Here is a 21,449-nt window from a genome sequence, read left to right as displayed (position 1 = left end):
CACTTGATCGTGATGAATAATTTTTCGTATGTGTTGCTGTATTCTGTTTGCTAGTATTTTAGTGAGGATTTTTGCATCTATATTCATCAAGGATATCGGCCTGTAGTTTTCTTTTTTGGTTATATCTTTACCTGGTTTTGGTATCAGGATGATGTTTGCTTCATAGAATGAGTTTGGGAGATTTGCGTCCGTTTCAATCTTTTGGAATAGTTTGTAAAGAATCGGTGTCAATTCCTCTTTGAATGTTTGGTAAAATTCTGCTGTGAATCCATCTGGTCCTGGGCTTTTCTTTGTTGGGAGCCTTCTGATAACAGCTTCAATCTCCTTTATTGTGATTGGTCTGTTCAAATTTTCTACGTCTTCACGGTTCAGTTTTGGGAGCTTGTGTGTGTCCAGAAATTTATCCATTTCCTCCAGATTTTCAAATTTGTTGGCGTATAGTTGTTTATAGTAGTCTCGAATGATTCCTTGTATTTCAGATGAATCAGTTGTAATATCGCCTTTTTCATTTCTAATTTTTGTTATTTGAGTCTTCTCTCTTCTTTTTTTTGTTAGCCATGCTAATGGTTTGTCAATTTTATTTATCTTTTCAAAAAACCAACTTTTTGATTCGTTGATCTTTTGAATTGTTTTTTGGTTTTCAATTTCATTCAGTTCTGCTCTGATCTTAATGATTTCTTTCCGTCTGCTAACTTTAGGATTGGATTGTTCTTGTTTTTCTAGTTCTTTAAGGTGAAGTGTTAGGTTGTTCACTTGCCATCTTTCCATTCTTCTGAAGTGAGCATTTAATGCAATAAATTTTCCCCTCAATACTGCTTTTGCAGTATCCCACAGGTTTTGGTATGATGTATCATTGTTTTCATTAGTTTCAATAAACTTTTTGATTTCCTGCTTGATTTCTTCTTGGACCCATATGTCATTAAGTAGAATGCTGTTTAATTTCCATGTGTTTGTATAGTTTCCAGAGTTTTGTTTGTTATTAATTTCTAGTTTTAATCCATTGTGGTCTGAGAAGATACATGGGATAATTCCAATTTTTTTGAATTTATTGAGACTTGATTTGTGACCTAATATGTGATCTATCTTGGAGAATGATCCATGTGCTGATGAGAAGAATGAATATTCTGAGGTTGTTGGGTGGAATGTTCTGTAGATATCTGCCAATTCCAATTGGTCTAGAGTCTTGTTTAGATCTTGTGTTTCTCTACTGATTCTTTGCCTAGATGATCTGTCTAATATTGACAGTGGAGTGTTCAGGTCCCCTGCTATTATGGTATTAGTGTCTATTTCCTTCTTTAGGTCTAATAGAGTTTGTTTTATAAATCTGGCTGCTCCAACATTGGGTGCGTACATATTTATGATTGTTATGTCTTCTTGATGGATCAGTCCTTTTATCATTAAGTAGTGTCCCTCATTGTCTCTTTTTATGGTTTTTAGTTTAAAGTCTATTTTGTCAGATATAAGAATAGCCACTCCAGCTCGTTTTTCTTTTCTGTTTGCATGGTAAATCTTTTTCCATCCTTTTACTCTTAGTCTGTGTGAATCTTTATGGGTGAGGTGGGTCTCTTGTAGGCAGCATATAGTTGGGTCCTGCTTTTTGATCCAGTCAGCCAGTCTGTGTCTTTTAATTGGGGAATTTAAGCCTTTAACATTAAGAGTTGTTATTGAAAGGTGTTGATTTATTCTTAGCATTTTATTGGTTGTTTGGTTGTCTTAGGTGTCTTTTGTTCCTTGCTTTCTGATTTACTGTTTGGTTTCTTTGTTTGTTGGTTCCTTAGGTTGTAGATAGTGTTTTTGTTAGCTTGTTTTCTCTTCATGAATGCCATTTTTATTGTACTAGCGGGTTTAGATTTTTCTTAGGTTTTTATGGCAGTGGTAGTTATTTTTCAGGAACCAAACCCAGTACTCCCTTGAGGATTTCTTGTAAGGGTGGTCTTGTGGTAGTGAACTCCCGCAGTTTTTGTTTGTCTGAGAAATATACTATTTGCCCCTCATTTCGGAAGGATAGCCTTGCAGGGTAGAGTATTCTTGGCTGGCAATCTTTGTCTTTTAGTATTTTGAAAATATCATCCCATTCCTTTCTAGCTTTTAGGGTTTGTGATGAGAAGTCTGATGTTAACCTGATTGGGGCTCCCTTATAGGTGATTTGACGCTTCTCTCTTGCAGCTTTTAAGATTCTCTCTTTGTCTCTGAGTTTTGCCAATTTGACTATGACATGTCTTGGAGAAGGCCTTTTTGGGTTGAATACGTTTGGAGATCGTTGAGCTTCCTGGATCTGAAGATCTGTGATTTTTCCTATACCTGGGAAGTTTTCTGCCACTATTTTGTTGAATATGTTTTCAATGGAATCTCCATTTTCCTCCCCTTCTGGAATACCCATGACTCGGATATTTGAGCGCTTGAGGTTGTCTGATATCTCTCTCAGATTTTCTTCCATGTCCTTGATTCTTTTTTCTTTCTTTTTGTCTGCTTGTGTTATTTCAAACAGCCCATCTTCAAGTTCAGAGGTTCTCTCTTCAACTTCGACAAGCCTGCTGGTTAAACTCTCCGTTGTGTTTTTTATTTCGCTGAATAACTTCTTCAGTTCAGCAAGTTCTGCTACATTTTTTTTCAGGACATTGATTTCCTTGTATATTTCCTCTTTCAGATCCTGTATACTTTTCCTCATTTCATCATGATGTCTAGCTGAGTTTTCTTGTATCTCATTCAGTTTCCTTAGAATTATCACTCGAAATTCCTTATCAGTTATTTCAAGGGCTTCTTGTTCTATAGGATCTAGAGTATGAGATTTATTAACTTTTGGTGGTGTACTTTCTTGATTTTTTGTATTTCTGGTGTCTTTTTTTTGGTGTTTATTCATTGTGGCAGGGGGTTTCACAGTCCACCGGTTTAAGACTAATGACTAACTAGGATGTTGCTGTGGTTGCCAATTTGGTATGGCTCCCGCCGTGACTGCTCAGTTGGCCTCTAGTGTCTTGTGTGTGTGGTTGCCTCGGGTCTTGGGCTTCTCCGGGGATCCACCTTTCTGGTCAGCTTGTACTCTGCTGGGCTGGTGGATCACGTACCACAGGGTGTGTGATCTCTGTTGAGCTTTCACTTTCTGTACAGGACTTCTCCCCGTTCAGTGTGCTCTGGCCCAGGCTGTTAGATCGTGCAGTGGCGACCCCACCGGGTGTGTGGTTTCTGTCGAGTCTCCGCCTCCCTGGCCGCACGTCTCCCCCCTCTGTGCACACTGTGCTGGGTTGGGGCGTGTCTTCTGCACCCCTCGTCTATCAGCTGGGCTTTCAAGACCCTGCTCAGCACCGCCTCGCCCAGGAAGTCTACCAGGTTTCTGCTAGGCACAGACGACCAGTCTCTCTGGGTGCCTTTGTAGCACTGTGTAGATCTTTCTCGGGTCTTGTTCACCTTTGTATCCCCCCGGTATAAACCGAATCTAGTGCCCGCCTGCAGCCTGCTCTCCGGCAGGTTCAAGCAGACCTGGGAACTCTCCTACCACACTATTCCCAACCAGAAATTCGTTAGGCTTTTTTCCAAACTGGTGGTCGCAGAGATGGTATCTGCCTCCCAGTAACAGGAAGTTTACCGGGGCCGGAGTCCAGGGTGTGGTGGAGTGACAGTCGGCCCGCCCGTACTTCCTAGCCCTCCCAAAACTGGTCGGGACGCCCCACACCCCCAGCCCTGCCAGAGAACCGTGGAGGGAGTGGGAGAGGAGGTCGGCCCGCAGGGTCCGGAAAGCCCCACGCCAGGCCAAGCAAATGGGCTCAGTGATGGCCGAGCAGGGCGGAGCTGCCCGCACCTGGGAAAATGGAGGCAGCACCGGGGCAATGAGTGGCCTGGTGGTGCAGGCGGGGAGCCGCGTGGGCATCCACCCCCCGAACAGAGCTTTGCCAGGGATCACTCACAGTGCTGTGCCAGGTCGGGCGCTCGCTCTGTCTCTGGTTTGTTGCCTTCCGTGTTCTCGGCGCTGCCGCCTCGGGCTGTTCAGTCGCGGCGCCGCTCGGGCGCTCCCAGGAGTCTTCTTTAATGCCGGCCTGAAACCTCGAATCCTGGATAGGGCAGCTGGCCGCCTTCAGTGCGGCCCCAGCCTCCGGGATCCTGGCTGCATCCACAGCAGCCCTGGCGCCGTGTTCCCTGTTTCAAGACTCGCTTTTGCAGCTAAGAATCAGTTCTTTTCCTGCTCCACACTTCAAAGCTGTTGCCTGTAAATGAGGCAGCCTCTCCTGCCGGGGGGCAAAGTGGCGTTGAGCCCCCACGACCGGCCAGCAGCAGCAGTCCTCCCTTAAGAGATGGCCAGAGAAAGGTCCACAAGTTTCCCGGCTGCCTGAGGCCCAGTGGCCACCTTTTCCACCTCAGCTACTCCGCGCCAGCCGCCGCAGCCGCCGCCATCTTGAAACTCTCCCACAAATATTTAAAATACATATTAGGGCACTAATTAAGAAATTTGGCTTAACATGATGGTTTCCAGTCAGGCACAGAAAGATAAATACCACATGATATTATTCATATGTGAAATCTAAAAAAAAAAAAAAAAAGTGGTTCTCATAGAAGTATATTCTACTCTATAGAGAGTAGAATAATGGCTACCAGAGGCCAGGGGTGGGGGGAGGAGAAGTGGTGGACTAATGGGCACAAAACTATGCTATGTACCCTAAGTGAGTCATTGTGCAATATGTGCATGTATTGAAACAACACATTGTACCCCTCAAATATGTACAAGTAAATGTTAAAATATTCTGAATAAAAAAAAATAAATTAATTTCACCTCAAAAACATTGTTTTTCTTTCCCTGTATCCCATCCAGCCACAGGCAGAAATGAACAGTTGCAGCCCTTCCATGCAGGGGAAACTGCTCATCCAGGGTCAAAGGGCAAGAGAAACTGTGTCCTGAGGCAAGGCCCCTCCAACAAGAGAGGGAAAAGTCACTGAGCACCTTGTTCTCACTCACTTCCTCCCCTATAATCTTGTAAATCACTTGTCCTTTTGGGAAAAGAAGACCCTGCAAAGACTGAAGGGAACTCCTCCTGGGGCATGGGAGCTCCCTCTCCTTAAAAAAAGAAAAAAAAAAAAAAAAAAAGAAAAGAAAAGAAAAATAAAAGAAATTTGGAATTACTGAAAGTCTAAGAAGCTGCAATGCAGGAGATAATACCACAAGTCAACTAATATATCATCTTTAAAATGGACTCTGTGTGGGGGGGGAACTCATCTCATAAAATTAGATACTCAAGTTCACTTTGCAGCTACTGCCAAAAGTTCCTTCATCATCAGGCACAGCTCATAAGACTCTTTCAAAAACAACATACACTCAAGAGTTTCATCAGGTTAGAAAGACCCACTACAAAATCCCAAGAAAATAAAGGTTTTCTTAAAAGCTCTTTTAAATGTAGTATCTTGATAAGCTCATTGAAAACTGCTAGAAACTATACCACATGCTTGGGAATAGAAATAACAACAGCAAGTGAATTGGACAGATGATTTTACAGGTATATAGAAATTAAAGTTTGGTATATTATGCAGTAGCCTAAATAATTAGTTCATTGAAGAATTTCACTACTGGGATTACATACACTCCTAACAGTCCTCAAGGAATTTATTAAATGACGCTTGAATAACTAAACATTTATAAGAGAAAACAATTGTACTGCACTATACTGTGGAGGTATTATGATTTCAGGCAATTATAGTGTAAAAGGACAAATTGTCTTGCCTGAGTTAAAAGGAGAAAAGAGTAGAATTTGCATTGCTCCGTGTGCATACCACTTAGGTCTGATAAAATAATTAGATTTAGAATTATACTGTAAGAGAATATTCTTAATGCCTGCCTGGAACAGAAACAAGCTGTTCAATTTATTTAAAAGGCATATTCTCATTTATAAGTCTTGGGGTACAGTTACCAAATGACCCTTTAATTAAACTACATTACATTTTAAGGCTATAAGTGTTTACATAATAAAATCTTAAGGTTAGGTCGGTCTGTTTACATCTACACAATGGAATACTACTCAGCTATAAAAACGAATGAAATACTGCCATTTGCAACAACATGGATGGACCTTGAGAGAATTATATTAAGTGAAACAAGTCAGGCACAGAAAGAGAAATACCACATGTTCTCACTTATTGGTGGGAGCTAAAAATTAATATATAAATTCACACACACACACACACACACACACACACACACACACACACACACAAACGGGGGGGGGGAAGAAGATATAACAACCACAATTACTTGAAGTTGATAGACAAGCAAACAGAAAGGACATTGTTGGGGGGGAGGGGGGAGGGAGAAGGGAGGGAGGTTTTGGTGATGGGGAGCAATAATCAGCTACAATGTATATCGACAAAATAAAATTAAAAAAAATAAATAAAATAAAAATTAATTATTTTTTTCTGAGTAAAAAGAGCTCTGAGATTATCTTACCTGCAAGTGCTCTCGAACCTGAAAGTTGGTCATTGGCAGTTACTTCCTGTGGATATACACAGCTGTAATTCATGCAGGTTAACAATGTGTCTACTTGAGATGTCCGGAGATCTTCTGGACAATACATGGGCAGAAATGCAACGTCAATTGCTATATCATGGTTCAGACCTGTTGGAGAAAAAATTCACAGATTATTAATAGTTCAATGTGTTTGTATATGGTGCTAATGAGGGCACATTTGCTGGTTTGAACTTAAAGTGCCAAATAGCTTCAGACCTGGAAAAACGTGCATTTCAAAACTGCAGACTCAACTCTTAGCTTAACAAGCAATTTATGAATACATGCTATTGGTTCAAACAGTAGACACTATAGCACAACCTATCACCACTGCTGAAAATAAAAATTCAAAATGTTTTCCATACTGATGGAAGATTGAAATCTTACTATCCAGAGGACTGTCATCTCTTTATGTGGGTCAATGTCAGTTAGGGCAGATAAAAAAAGACTTCCTAGAAGAGGACAAGGGAAGGTTTGATCTGGATACTAAAGGATGAGCAGCATTTAAATAAAGATAGAGAAAGGCATTTCCAACAGAACAGAGAGTAGCACAAGCAAAAGGTATAGACCAGAGTAAGGAGACAATCCTGGCTGGAGCAAGGGTAAACAAACACACAGACCACAGCTTTAAAACTATGAATTCCACCCAGTCACCCAAACCAGAAACCAGGGAGTTTATTCTTAATTCCTCCCTTTCACTCTTCCTGGATATTTAGTCACCTTGACTCTGTGACCTTAACATTCCTCCTATTCCCTTGTAGCGATTCTTAGGGCCAATGATGAGTAAACAAAGTCCCTGTTGTTAAGCTGCAAACTGATCCAGAAATGCAAGTTCTTTGCTTTTTATGGGCAAATGACACTAAATCGCATAGCTTTAATTTAACATACAACTAAAGGCCACTTAAAGCTTTTTAAGGATTACTAAAATTTGGTATTCATAAGCTAAAACAATCATGCTATCCAGAATTTCCTGAGGATTCAATTCAATATTATAAGAGGTATACCTACCCCACAATTCTAAGCAATGCAGCAAAACTCCTGTGAATGTGCACGTGCTGGTATCTTATTTCCTTGATTCTAAAGCTAAACTTAACTCTTAAGATTGAACTTAATAAGTTTTTTTTATAAAAACAAAACACTGCATTAAATGTACCCATTGACCATAAGATGCATTCCAACTTGAAAATGTAAAAAAGAAAGTATGCCTTAGAACTGAGAAAACATCAGAAGTTGGAAATCCTGATATTTTCAGGAAGGTATCTTTATTATCAGTGTGTCTTTACTAATATTTTGAGTTGCTTTCTAAATTATAAAGCACTGTGAGTTTAACTTCAACATTATCAGTGAAATTTGTTCTCAGTTGTTTGATTAAAACTAGAGTTCAGAGTGTAAATGTGTAAGTCAACAGGCATCAGGGCTTCTGTGCTTGCTGCTCCTCTGCCTACAATGTTCTTTCCCCAGATAACCACGTGGCTTGCCACTTCACCTCCATTAGGCTTCTGGTGAAATGTTGACTTTCTCAGGGAGACCTCTGCTGACCATTCTATTTAAAATTTAACCCTTTCTTACTACAGCACACCTCAGCCCCCCCTTTTTTCCCTAGCACATATCACCACCTCACTCTATAATAAACTCTCTTAGGGCAGGGTTTTTATCTGTTGTGTTCACTAATGTAACTTTAGCACCTAGAACAGTGCTAGGCACACACTAAGTGCTCAGAAATATTTGTTAAATTGAGTAAATAAATGTACATTTGTGTGTTTACCTATAATTTTTCCAATACTTAAGACATTTGTCCATTAGTGCTCAAATATAAATTTACTCATATTCCCATTACCAAGAGGCGAACATAAGTATCCTGTACAAATCCCAATAACAAGGCTATGATATGAGAAGAGCTATTAAAATAATCTTTTTTAGTTTTGTCAAAGGATTTTTTTGAACAAAATTTGTCATATGCTTTGTTCTTTTCCTTTTCTCTAAAATGCATTTAAAAGATAATTTAAAATTTTAATAGCATTAATTGTGACATCAAGGTAATGTAATATGCTCTAGTTAAATTGAAATAATAAGACACCACTTATCTTGAATTTTTTCTTCTATTAAAGCAGCCAAGACTGACATAATTCCTTCCCTCCTTGGTATTAGCCTGCAGACTCAGGACCAATTACTTGTATCTCTGAGGTATGCCGAAAGCTTACTTGAACGATTAGCTGAGTAGCACTGGGTTTCCTCACTGTTGGTTCCCTCACCAATTAATGCTATTATTGAAGTTTATATCTCTTGACTTCCAAAAGACAAATCGATGGCCTTCAGAGACTTATAAAAAGCTGGCTGGATTATGTTCCTAACTGTCTAAGTCAAATACAAATTGAAGAGAGGACTCAAATTTTGATAAACTCATAGGATTTTATGGGTGACTAAATCAGTGTTAGTACAACTGACGATATATTAATAACATCTGTAAGTCCAATCAAGCTTTTGAAAAGTGCCTTCTTATATTTAGGGAGAGAAATAATTCTTAAAATTGAAAGAGACTGACCAACAGATTTAAAATTTTGTACCCGGGCTATAAGCACTGAAAATTTAGTTTGTTACTTCATCTCAGTATATTCAAAGTGTGTGATCTTACATAATAGGCAACGGGCTGACGTTTGAGTGCTTCATATCTATGAGGGTATTTCAAAAAGTTCACGAAAAAATTTGTATTATCTTTTCATTTTATTTTTCCATGAACTTCCTCTTATTGATTTGAGGCAAGTGAGACGGTGTAGCAAGGATTTTAAGACAAGAACCAATGCTTCTGGGTTAGGTTTCTGATATTACCACAGTACCGACCTGGTTGTTGAGAGCCATTAGGACTGTGGGAAGGAAGACTAATGATTGGGTTGTGGTCCGAATAACCTTTCTGGCTTTAAGAATAAGGCACTTCAAAATTGCTGGCTCCTCTAGACATTAGCAAGATATGGCAAAGGGATAATAAACCACTAGAAGATAGTATCAATGTAAGTTAGATAATCTTTGTGCTTGGAGAACTTTAAACATCATACAGATTTCTCTGCCTGGACTGGTTTAGGCAGTCTTAACTTAGAACAGAGTCTAGAAAAGAGGTCAGCAAACTATGACCTTGGGGTCAAATCTAGCCTGCATCTGTTTTTGTACATCCCATGAACTGAGAATGGCTTTTATATTTTTAAATGGTTAAAAAATCAAAATAATAATATTCTGTGATACATGAAAATATGAAATTCAAATTGCAGTGTGCATAAATAAAGTTTTATTCAAACACAGTCACAGACATTCATTTACATAATGTCTATGACTGCTTTCATGCTAAAACAGCAGAGCTGACCATCACTTACCTGCCTGACAGCCGAAAGCCAGCATTATACATAACTCTGTCACGACTAATCCCTTTTGTTGCTCCACCACTGGTCATGATGATGACAAAGACTGTTTTCTCTGTATTAACTTCTACTCAGAGGGCTTATGGAGCCAGTTTCCTATCTTTCTTGGATGGGTGGGGGGGTCAGATGGGGTTTTGCTCTGCCAGAAGGTAGTCCAGCCAAACCAGACTTCCTTAATATAGCTTAGTATAGCCCATGTTGTGTTTTCATGGTTCACATTCCTTATTTCTGAAAGACTCAGTGAAGGCTTAGTTACAGTAATAACAGGTTTTGGGATAGTAGTCAACTTTTTTTTTTCATTTGTAGTCACTTCAGTAGTTAAAAATATTTATCCAGAGAAAGGACCCAAGAGACCTGGCCAAGTAGAATAAATAAATAGAAAACTACTTTGTAGATAACATTAGCATGTTGGTTACAAGCCTTGTAAAGGTTGCAATTTGGCATCACCTTTTTTACTTCTCCTGTTTGGCTCTTTTTTCCCCACCAATGATAATTTATTCTTCACAGATTATTTTTAATTTTTAGAAATCATTATTCCATAGTAATTAATTCAGCAACAGCTTGAAAATCTCTGACAAGTCCTTTTCATGTCATAGTGGTCACAAAGTCTTTTTTACTTCAATGTTTAATTGTCTTGAAAAATGTAAAATTTAAAAAAAGATGAAAAATAAAACAGTAGAGCTGAGTAGTTGCAACAGAAATTGTATGGCCTGCAAGACCTCAAACATTTACTACGTGGCTCCCTACAGAACAAGTGTGCCCCTTGTACAGGATACTCTTAAAGTCACCCTTCAGTTTTAAGATTCTACCTTTTAACAAATAGGACATTAATACGAGATTCAGTACTCTCTTCTGAGTTCATTGCTCACATCTATGCTTAAAAGATACGGATCATTTGTCTGGTCTTGTAATACAACTTGGGTTCATACTTTCCTAAAAGATAGGACAAATTCACCTCTTTCACATCTGATAGCTCGCATTTTAACCAGTATCAGAGAATGTCTGTCTATACTTCAAGTACTACTTAAAGAGCAGTAGTTCTCAACCTTTATTTTACTCTTGCATACCTAACAGAGTGCATTCTTGCCACTGGCTCTCTATGATTTAAGTCTCCCTTATGGAGCAGGAAGCTAAATGGGCTGCTTCTCTAGCATGTACCAGAATTACAAGGAGTTTGGGTAGGCCTCCCTCAGATGATTTGGATAGGCTACTCCCTCCCACCAAGATTATATTAGAATCACTAGATCCAGTACCGTTTATCTTGGTTTTCTAGATTTTATCCCTATATTGTTAGACCATTAGAGAGCAAAGTGCTTGGATTAAATACTAATAAAGTGAAAATATACTCATTCATAGAAGTGCCTTACGAAGATATGACAAATGATTATACAGATTATTACAAGGTTGATGCAGGAATAAACTATCTGAAGAACATTTCCATACTTTTAAAAAAGAAAACTGTAACAAGTCAGGCACAGAAAGAGAAATACCACATGTTCTCACTTATTGGTGGGAGCTAAAAATTAATATATAAATTCACACACACACACACACACACACACACACACACGCACAAAAAAAACCGGGCTGGGGGTGGAAGAAGATATAACAACCACAATTACTTGAAGTTGATACGACAAGCAAACAGAGGGGACATCGGTGGGGGGGAGGGGGGAGGGAGGAGGGAGGGAGGTTTTGGTGATGGGCAACAATAATCAGCCACAATGTATATCGACAAAATAAAATTAAAAAAAAAATAAAAAAAATAAAAAAGAAAACTGTAGTTTAACATATCAACCCATTTGTTATCCTGTACTATTTATATAATAATTTCATATAGTAAGTTCAGACTGGAATTTTGTTTGAGAAAAATAAATAACAGGGCTCCTTTATATGAGTGTTCGTTTTCTCTGCAACAGAAAATATGTTTAGAGACTCAGGAGATCTGATTTCTAATCATGGCCTGGCTTTGATCTAGTCAGGAGGGTAAGACTAGAAGATATCCAAGTTTCTTTTAGCTCTAAAATTGAAAATGTTATCAGAAAAAACAACCCCCCCCCCCCAAAAAAAAACCCTTTCTCTCTCCCTGCCAGAAAGCTCAGGGAAAATTACTGCCAAATGGTAGTAATTTGGTTATATTCAAGTACCTAGTAACATCTACTTTTTCTGTTTCCTTTAAAATGTTCTGTTTTGTTTTTTTCATAAACAGCTTATTTTTCACTGTCTTTAACCTGCAAACTGTCCTTGAAAACAGGTAGGATATAAAATTTATATAAAAACAGCATACTTCTAACATGGATTATAGCTGGTGGGCAGAATGATAAATTGGCCTTCTTTGCATTTGATCCTTGTTTTTAGCTGACAAAAAAAAAAAAAGCTGCAAAAGTTTACAATTACATGTAAGACTGATGAGATATGTCTTAGTCAATCTGTTTCAGTGGATCAGTAACATATTAAAAGGAAGAAAAATATTCAATTTATGTTCCCAGATGAACTCATTATTTCCATGATTACTTTTTGTGAGGTATAGGAAATCTTGCTATAATTTTTGTTTCCTAAACATAATACTGAGGTTGATAAACTACCTGGAGAGACCAAGAAATGCAGTCTAGTGAAAAGAAGCAATTGAAACTTAGGTCTGCGATTGTCTAACAAAGTCGGTGGAAATTCATACTTTTAATAAATTATACACATACTTACTCACATGTATGTACATATTTATGTGTGAGAAGGTAGAGAAGAGAGGGTGGGAGAGAATAATTAGGATAAAATAATCTTGATAAAAGTCAAGGCAATTCATTCTAGTACAATAGATGTAAAAAGCCATGAACTACTTTTTTCAGCCATTAAATTAATTTGCTAATAATTTTTCTTCATTTATTCATTTTAAGGTAACAAGACCTAGTGCTAAGATCTTCCTATGAATCACAAACACAAATACAAATTTTACCTTGACTCTGAGAGACATTCTGGCTGAGATATTATTTTAGAATTATTTTTTGTGTAAAGTTTTCATTTATTAGAGACAACCTTAAAAAATAAACTTAAGTTTAAAAGTGTTTTGACTCCTTTAAATTTTTACAAATTCAGTTTGGAGCAATTTGGGAAAGTCAGTTTATTTTCCCTTACCAGACAAGGGAAGTCTTTTCAATAACTTCTTTCTGTTCAATTTAAGTTACTTGAGAATTTTATTTTCTTCAGGGGCTAAACAGACCTCTTTTCATAGGGGCTTCTCTTGATTAGTACCCTTTTTTTTAAAAACTTATACTTTACCCTTCAATGTTTCAGATGTACTGAGAAAGAAGTAGAGAATATGAGCAAAAATGTGGTGGATAAGGGAGAACAGAACAGTCTAGGAAGTAGTCAGTCAGGAGTGAGGAAAGTTCCTTTAGTTTCCATTCTTCTTTCCCCAAATACTTTCCAAGGACTTGCCAGTGTTTAAAAGGCCACAATTAGAGTTTTTTTTAAATTCCAGAATTAGTGCTCCAGTCCTTTTGTTTGAGTCAAACAGGAGCTACCCCCTTGGGCTTAATTTGGCGGGGGAGGGGCTTAAATTTTTAAAGCAAAATAGTACATGTATTTAAAATATGTTAAATTAATAATATTCAGAGAGAAGAATTGTTGACTTACCTAAGATGGTTACTTCAAAATGTCCAAGGCTTCGAGCACTGTTAAAATCATCAAGTTTTAGGGGCCTTCCTTCTGGTGGTATGTATTTGGAAGGCTGAGAATTATACTGCTCGGTAAGAAATTTTCTGTGTTCAAAAATAAATTTCCGTGGAATACTTTCAGGATAAACATGGCTGTAATGTAGGTGATTTTTGAAGCCAAACTTTTTCTCTCTCCACAGCTGACTCTCCCACCTATCGCTTATATTTTTTCTGGCTCTCCCTTGGGTTCTAACACTTGTGCTTTCTTGATCTGTTAAAGACACAATGAGATAGAAACAATTGACTTATAAACTAACCAAATCAAGTCATTCACTACAAAACAAAAAAAGCACAGATTAATGAGGAATAGTTTAAGTAACTTTAAAAATCAAACAACCACCTACAAAATATAAAATGAATATGCAAAAAATCATTCTTATTATAGTGAGGAAAGAACTAAATTCAGTTTCAATATAAAATTTTCCTCCAAAATATTAAAAGTGATACTATACTATTTTCTCTGTCGCTGAAATTATAGAGATTTGTAATCACTGGCTTTATAATTTTTCTGTATTTTCTAAATACTCTTAAAAAAGCATATATTCTGGGCCAACCCCGTGGCTCACTCGGGAGAGTGCAGCGCTGGGAGCGCAGTGGTACTCCTGCCGCGGGTTCGGACCCTATATAGGGATGGCTGGTGCACTCACTGGCTGAGCGCGGTGTGGGCGACACCAAGCCAACGGTTGCAATCCCCTTACCGGTCACAAAAAAGACAAAAAAAAAAAAAAGCATATATTCATTTTATATTAAGTGACAAATTCAAGTTAAGTCATATTCATGAGAATAGTACTTGTTAGGAGATCATTCAGTATTGGTGGAATTTCAGCTTAAAATAAAATTTTGTTAATCTCTGCTAAAAGCAGCCTAAACAAATACATTCTTTTTCTTGGATACATCTCTCCTTCAGAAGGACCATTTATTTATTATATATGACACTCCTTTCAAGTATAAATAATATGGAAAACAAAGAGGAAACTAAATTGAGATGAAAGACACCCTCAATTCTTGCTTATTCTCTACCATCAAGTAAATTTATCATTTATGTACAATTCATCTAACACATTTAGTTTCTAAGGCAGAATATAATTTACCCCTTGTACATTATGATTTATTCACGCATTCAGCAAATAATTATTGAGCACCTATTATGTGTCAGATACTGTGCTAAGGATTTTGGCCCAAATAATATTTTTAATGAATAATATACCCTGAGAACTGAAGACATATGGTAGAAGCAGAAAAAAAAATTGATACTGGAACAAGACTCTCATGTCAGTTCTGCAAGCTGAGGGCAAGCTCACAGCAACTCTATTTCAGAGTTTACCAAGGTTGCTGAGTTGAATCCTTGCAGGCTGTCTTGCCCTAGTGCTGACTCTTATCCTAGCATTAAAAACTTTGCTGAGGCAGAAGGTGGCTTCAGCAGCAAGACTTCCATATGGTTAATATATCACTGCTGCTTTTCAGACTTTATTCCTTATTCTCAGACCACTTGCTCAATTTCTTAAACCCAGCTGGAGACTTATTGAAAATGTATTACAAGGTAAAATATCAGATTGAGTTGTAAGGAAAGATGAAGAATTCAAACACATACTTCTTACTCACCAGGAATTTAAAATAGTGTAATATTACAAAAGAATTGAACACATTTATCTTCCTATAATAATGCTTAATAACAAAAGGGATAAAAAACTTAATCACAAATGAAAAGGAAAGAAAGAAATAAATCAAAGCCAAGAGAAAACCTCAAAGTTAATAGGCCTAACTATGGAAAATGATTTCATCTTTTTTATTTTCTAAAAATTAATCTTCTCTCCTCTAACTAATAAAAGTATATGTTAGAACAGCAATGAATAGCTATTAAAATGATTCCAGCCATATTAAACATTCCTAACAGACTTGTTCTAGAATATCACATGTAAAAGAAAGTTATATGCTATTCCAATTTTTAAAAATTAAGTACTTATATTTACCTTATAAAAAATCCTATGACTGGCCCTGTCAGGAATATGTCAGAATATTTTCTATGCTTATTTTCTTATGTGAATGTTAATATTAAAAACTGCTTTTTCATATAAAAGCTTATATGAAACATTCCTCTAAAAAACATGCTTTATTTTTTATTTTAGTAACTTGGGACTATAATTACCCACCCCCAATTACACTTGTATATTCATAATTAGTTAATACAAATGGGTATAAAATCAATACAGGAGACACTGGCAGTTACTGGTTGTGAATAGCAACATTTCAAATGCAATCATTAGGAAAGAGACAAAATATATCTACAGCTCAGGTTTTTCTAAAAATAAGATGAAAAATCATGAACTAGAATTATCTTTAGCTTGAGTACTACTAAAGTCCCCTATGAAAGATGTTATGTTTTAATGAATGCATAGATAAAATATAGGTTAATTACCTAGAAAAATTATATTTTTATATCTTATAATTATAATTATCACTTTATTATTTTAATTATCTATTTTACCCTTATTTCTGGTGAGACAGGTTTTATGCTTTAATGAGGAAAATTTTTAGAAGACTACATTTAGGTTGTGAGGTAAAAAGGACACAGTTCAAATGTATGTATGTAGGCATAGTGATTTTTCTCCTCACAAAATTTACTCTGAGCATTTCATTACGTGGATAAGAGTGGCAGGCAGGACTGTATGCAGGCATGGGGAAAGTAGAGGAGATATTTTCTTTGCCACTTCCCTGTTGCCTCCAATGACCTCACCCTGGTACAAGATCTACAAGGCTAGAAAGGAACAAATTATTCCAGTCAGTGATCAGGTCTATGCTTGGTAGGAATTATATAATGGACTTTCTGAAGGATGTGTAAGTCACAAAAATTAACTGAACATGGATCAAAGACTAAATCTAAGACCTGAAAATACGAAACTACTAGAAGAGAACATAGAGGAAATGCTACAAAGAATGGGAGTGGGCAGCACTTTTTTGAGAGAGGCAACAAAGATACAATTACCTAAAACAAAAATACATAAATGGGACTACATCGAACTACATAAAAGCTTCTGCATAGCAAGGTACACTGTCAACAAAGTGAAGAGGCAACGTACAGAACGGGAGAATGTTTACAAACTACACATCAGTCAAGGGGCTAATATCCAGAATATATAAGGAACTTTAGCTCACCAGCAAAACCCCCCAAATAACCCAATTAAAAAATGGGCAAGGGACCTGAACAGACATTTCTCAAAAGAAGCCATACAAATGGCTACCAGGCACATGAAAAAATGCTCAAAACCACTAATCATCAGGGAAATGCAAATTAAAACCACAGTGAGATATCATCTCATTCCAGTTAGAATGGCTATTATCAACAAGACAAAAAGTAACAAATACTGGCCAGGATGTGGAGAAAAGGGAACTCTCCTACATTGCTGGTGGGAGTGTAAGTTGGTATAGCCATTGTGGAAAACGCTATGGAGGTTCCTCAGAGAATTAAAAATATATCTACCCTGAACCTAGCTATCCCACTACTGGGTAGATACTTAAAGGAAATGAAATCAATGTATCAAAAAGACATCTGCACTCCCATGTTTGCTGCAGCACTGTTCACAATAGCCAAGAGGTGGAATCAACCTACATGTCCATCAATGGATGAATGGATAAAAAAACTGGTATATATACACAATGGAATACCACTCAGCTACACAAAAAATTAATATCCTATCCTTTGTAGCAACATGGATGGAACTGGAAACCACCATGTTAAGTGAAGTAAGTCAGGCACAGAAAGACAAATACCACATATCACTCATATATGGAGTCTAAAAAAAAGCATTTCTTATAGAATAGAATTCTTATAGGAGTAGAATAATGGTTACCAGAGGCTGGTGGGGGGGGGCAAAAGAGCGGGGAGGAAAAGTGGTGGCCAAATGAATACAAAATTATGCTATCCAGCCTAAGTGAATCATTGTGCAGTATACACACATATTGGAAACAACATACTGTACCTCATAAATATATATAAGTACATGTTAAAATATTTTGAATGAAATAAATAAAGGATTGCATAGGTCAGAGGCTACCTACAATCTTGTGATCTCAATTGCATTGTTCTTGTTTATTGTCAACTTTTCAAATGTATATCTTACCTACTTATTGAGTTACTAGATATAAAGAATAAGATGTTAAACTTAGTGGCCTTTGAAATGCCCAGCACAATCAAACCACTCACATACACATGTTAGCTATATAGTCACAAAATTAATGACTTTTGAATTTACAAGTATAGAAAAAGCCAAAGCTATCATGAAACATAACTGGGACTACATTAGTAACCATGTTGACACATACAGATCTAATTTATTCATTAAAATGGCAATAGGGCATTATAGTGTATTAATATGCTAGTTATATTTTATTTATACATTTTCTATTAACTAACATTTAGCTTTTAATTTTTCCTATTATAAACAATGCTCTAATAAACATCTTAGAACAAGTCTCCCTGTGTGGCCCATATAGGTGAAATAGCTGGGTGACAGAGTATAACACCTTTTCAACAAATTAGGTATTTCCAAATTACTCTTAAACAGTAGTTGTAGCGCATCTATTTAAGAAAGGAGGAGCATAATTCTTCTCCTTCTCTCTGATATATGCACATATCGGCTTATATTATAAAAACAAACAATGGAAGGATATACCATAAAATAAATGTAAAAGTTATCTATAGGGGAGTGAAGGAATAGGATGCACGGAACAGGGATGGAAGCTAAATTCCTTCTAATATATATCCTTTTGTATATTTGATTTTAAAACCATGAAAATAATTTACAAAATTATAAAACAAAATTAGAATGCTTGGCAAGATGTCTGACTAGAGGTGGCCAGCCCTTGCCTCTAGTGCAAAGAAAGTCCAAAGCAGCAAACAGATAGTCACCTAAAGAGTAGTGTGTCTAGGAGAAAACAACAGAATCCCCCTTAACAGTGAGGAAACCACCCCCAAGACCTGGAATCTTGAGACATAGAAGGAACACAGAAGGACAGGAGAAATTCCTGACCAGGACTGGCTTGGAGAAATCCTGGATTGCCAGGACAAGGTAGGCAGGGGAGGGCCGGTGGCTGGTGCCTCCACCTTAGATGCCTACGAACCAGATTGTGGGGTAACTGTGTGGGACTTGTGGACAGTGAGCCCAGCATATAGAGCGCCTAAGAGCCCACAGGACTGTATTTTCCCAGAGGGGATCTATGTTTGATGTCAGCCCCCCCCACCCCCCCCGCTGCTAGAGGAGCCAAGGGATATCGAGTCCCACCAACTCAGTGGCCTGCACACCTCAGCAGCGACCACGGAGGAGTGTACCGCCTGCCTGGATACACACCCTCCTTCTTTCTGAGAGTACAGAGACCTACTCAACACAGGGGAGCTGCCTGTGCCAGCAGAGTTGGAGAGTGTGATGGTTGTCTGGATCCACGACCTCCTTCCCCCCTACCCAGCTCAGAGCCATGCTCAATTCAATGCTGTACCTGCTCCAGCAGACAGCAAGCCAGGGGGATGCGCCAGCCACTTGTGCTGGTTGCCTACATCCATTCTCTCTTCCTCTGGGAGCTGTGTCTGCTCCAGTGGACAAGGAGCCAGAAGTTGTGCCACACCTTTGCACTGGTTGCCTGGATCTATGCCCTCCTTTGGGACCCCAGAGCCCCGCCCAACTCAATGTTCAGTATCCGCTCCAGCAGACAGCAAACTGAGGGCTGCACCAGCCCCTTGCCATGGTTGTCTAGATCCACACTCTCCTCTGCTGGGAACTCAGAGTCCTGCCCTGATTCTGCTCCAGTGAACAATGAGCCAGGGGCTGCACCAGTCCTTTGTGCTGGCTGCCTGAATCCATGCCCTCCTACCCCCAGGGCTTAGATGTCCCCCTGATGCAGTAAGCTCACCGGCACCAGTTGAGAGTGCACTGGGGGTGTAGAAGCTGCCTAGATCCACAACACTCTATGTGAGCTCAGTGTCCCATCTGACAGAGTGGCCCACCAGCACCAGTGGAAAAGGTGCAGGCAGTGAGCCAGCTCTTACTACAGTGCCCACCCAGAACCAAACCTATGTAGCCAAACCCAGCTATCAATATAAAACACTTTTACAGGTTAGAATCTCTTCTCTCAAAAACCATTCCAAAAATTAAAAGAAGCAACTACACCACCACCAGATGCCCAGACATTAACACAGAGATAAGAGAAACATGAAAAGACAGGGAAACATGACTCCCCCAGAAGAAGACTACAATTCTCTAATACTAGACCCCAAACAGGAAACTGGTGAATTGCCCAAAGAGATAACTCAAATGTCAATATTAATGAAACTCCACATGATGGACAAAAATATAGATAGAAATCACAATGAAGTTAAAAAAAAAAAAAAAAAAAAAGAGAGAGATCCAGGACATGTATGATAAATTCAACAAAGAGATAGAAACAATACAAAAGAATCAACCAGAAATCCTGGATCTGAAGAATGCATTCAATAAAATAAAAAATACAACTGAGAGCATAAGTAGGAGGCTAGAAGAAGTGGAAGAAAGAATTTCTGAACTAGAAGACAGGATTTTTAAATTAACACAGTTGGACCAAAAAAAAAAAAAAAAAAGAACTAAAAAAATAAAGAAAGCCCATGAGATCTTTATATGATAACCTTAAGTGTACAAACTTCTGTAATGTGGGTATACCGGAAGGGAAAGAGAAAGGAAAAGGCATTGAAAGCCTATTTAATAAAATAATAGCCAAAAACTTCCCAAGTATGGGGAAAGATATGGTTCCACAGATTCAGGAAGCTCAAAGATCCCCAAACGGATTCAACCCAAAAAGGACCTCTCCGAGACACATTGTAGTCAAGCTGTCAAAAGTAAAAGACAAAGAATACTAAAAACAGCAAGAGAGCATGAAATCACCTATAAGGGAATCCCCATCAGGCTAACAGCAGACTTATCAACAGAAACCCTACAGGTGAGGAGAGAGTGGGATGACATATTCTAAGTCCTAAAAGAAAACAACTGTCAACCAAGAATACTATATCCAGCAAAGCTTTCCCTCAGAAATGAAGGACAAATAGTCCTTCCCAGACAAACAAAGCTGCAGGAATTCACCACCACAAGACCAGCTCTTCAACAAATCCTCAAGGGAGTCCTACATCTTAAATCAAAAGAGCGATATATATCACCACAAATATGAGAAAGAATAAAAACCATTAGTGGAACAGATATGTATAAGAGAAAGAGAAAGAAAATGTATCTTATCACTGCAAAAACCAAACAAACAAAAAAATGCCAAACAGCAAAGACAATAAAAGGGAAAGAAAGGAACAAAAGAAATTCAAACCGTAAAAAATTAGTAAAATGGCAGAAACAAGGCAATACATTTCAATAACAACCCAGAATGTAAACGGATTTAATTTCCACTTAAAAGGTATAGACTAGCTGAATGGATTAAAACACTAGACCCAACTATATGCTGCCTGCAGGAAACTCACTTCACCAATAAAGACACAACTAGACTAATAGTGAAGGGATGGAAAAAGATATTCCATGCAAATGGAAACCAAAAATGAGCAGGAGTTGATCTACTTATATCAGATAAAATAGATTTCAAACAAAGAACTATAAAAAGAGACAAGGACATTATATAATGATAAAAGGATCAGTGCACAAGAAGATGTAACAATCATAAATATATATGCACCCAACATAGGAGCACCCAAGTATATAAAGCAACTGTTATTGGAGCTAAAGGGAGAGACAGACCCCAATACTTTAACATGCTGCTGTCAGCAACAGACAGATCATCGAGACAAAAAATCAACAGAGAAATACCGGATTTAAACAGCACTTTAGACCAAAT

General features: G+C 37.9%; 1 protein-coding gene across 2 annotated transcripts in view; it reads right to left on the bottom strand.

The window, feature by feature from the left end:
• Positions 1-21,449, bottom strand: part of RADX (RPA1 related single stranded DNA binding protein, X-linked) — a 76,488-nt gene that overhangs the window by 9,426 nt on the left and 45,613 nt on the right. For both annotated transcript variants that reach the window (XM_063084393.1, XM_063084394.1), the window contains 2 exons: positions 13,519-13,809; positions 6,425-6,592 (listed from right to left, as the gene is read on the bottom strand). In XM_063084393.1, coding sequence (XP_062940463.1) covers positions 6,425-6,592; positions 13,519-13,809 — 459 coding nt within the window. The remainder of the gene's footprint in view (positions 1-6,424; positions 6,593-13,518; positions 13,810-21,449) is intronic.

Source organism: Cynocephalus volans, chromosome X (assembly GCF_027409185.1).
Source record: "Cynocephalus volans isolate mCynVol1 chromosome X, mCynVol1.pri, whole genome shotgun sequence".
Lineage (NCBI taxonomy): Eukaryota > Metazoa > Chordata > Mammalia > Dermoptera > Cynocephalidae > Cynocephalus > Cynocephalus volans.
Note: the sequence above shows the minus strand (reverse complement) of the source record. Positions and strands in the feature narration are given on the sequence as shown.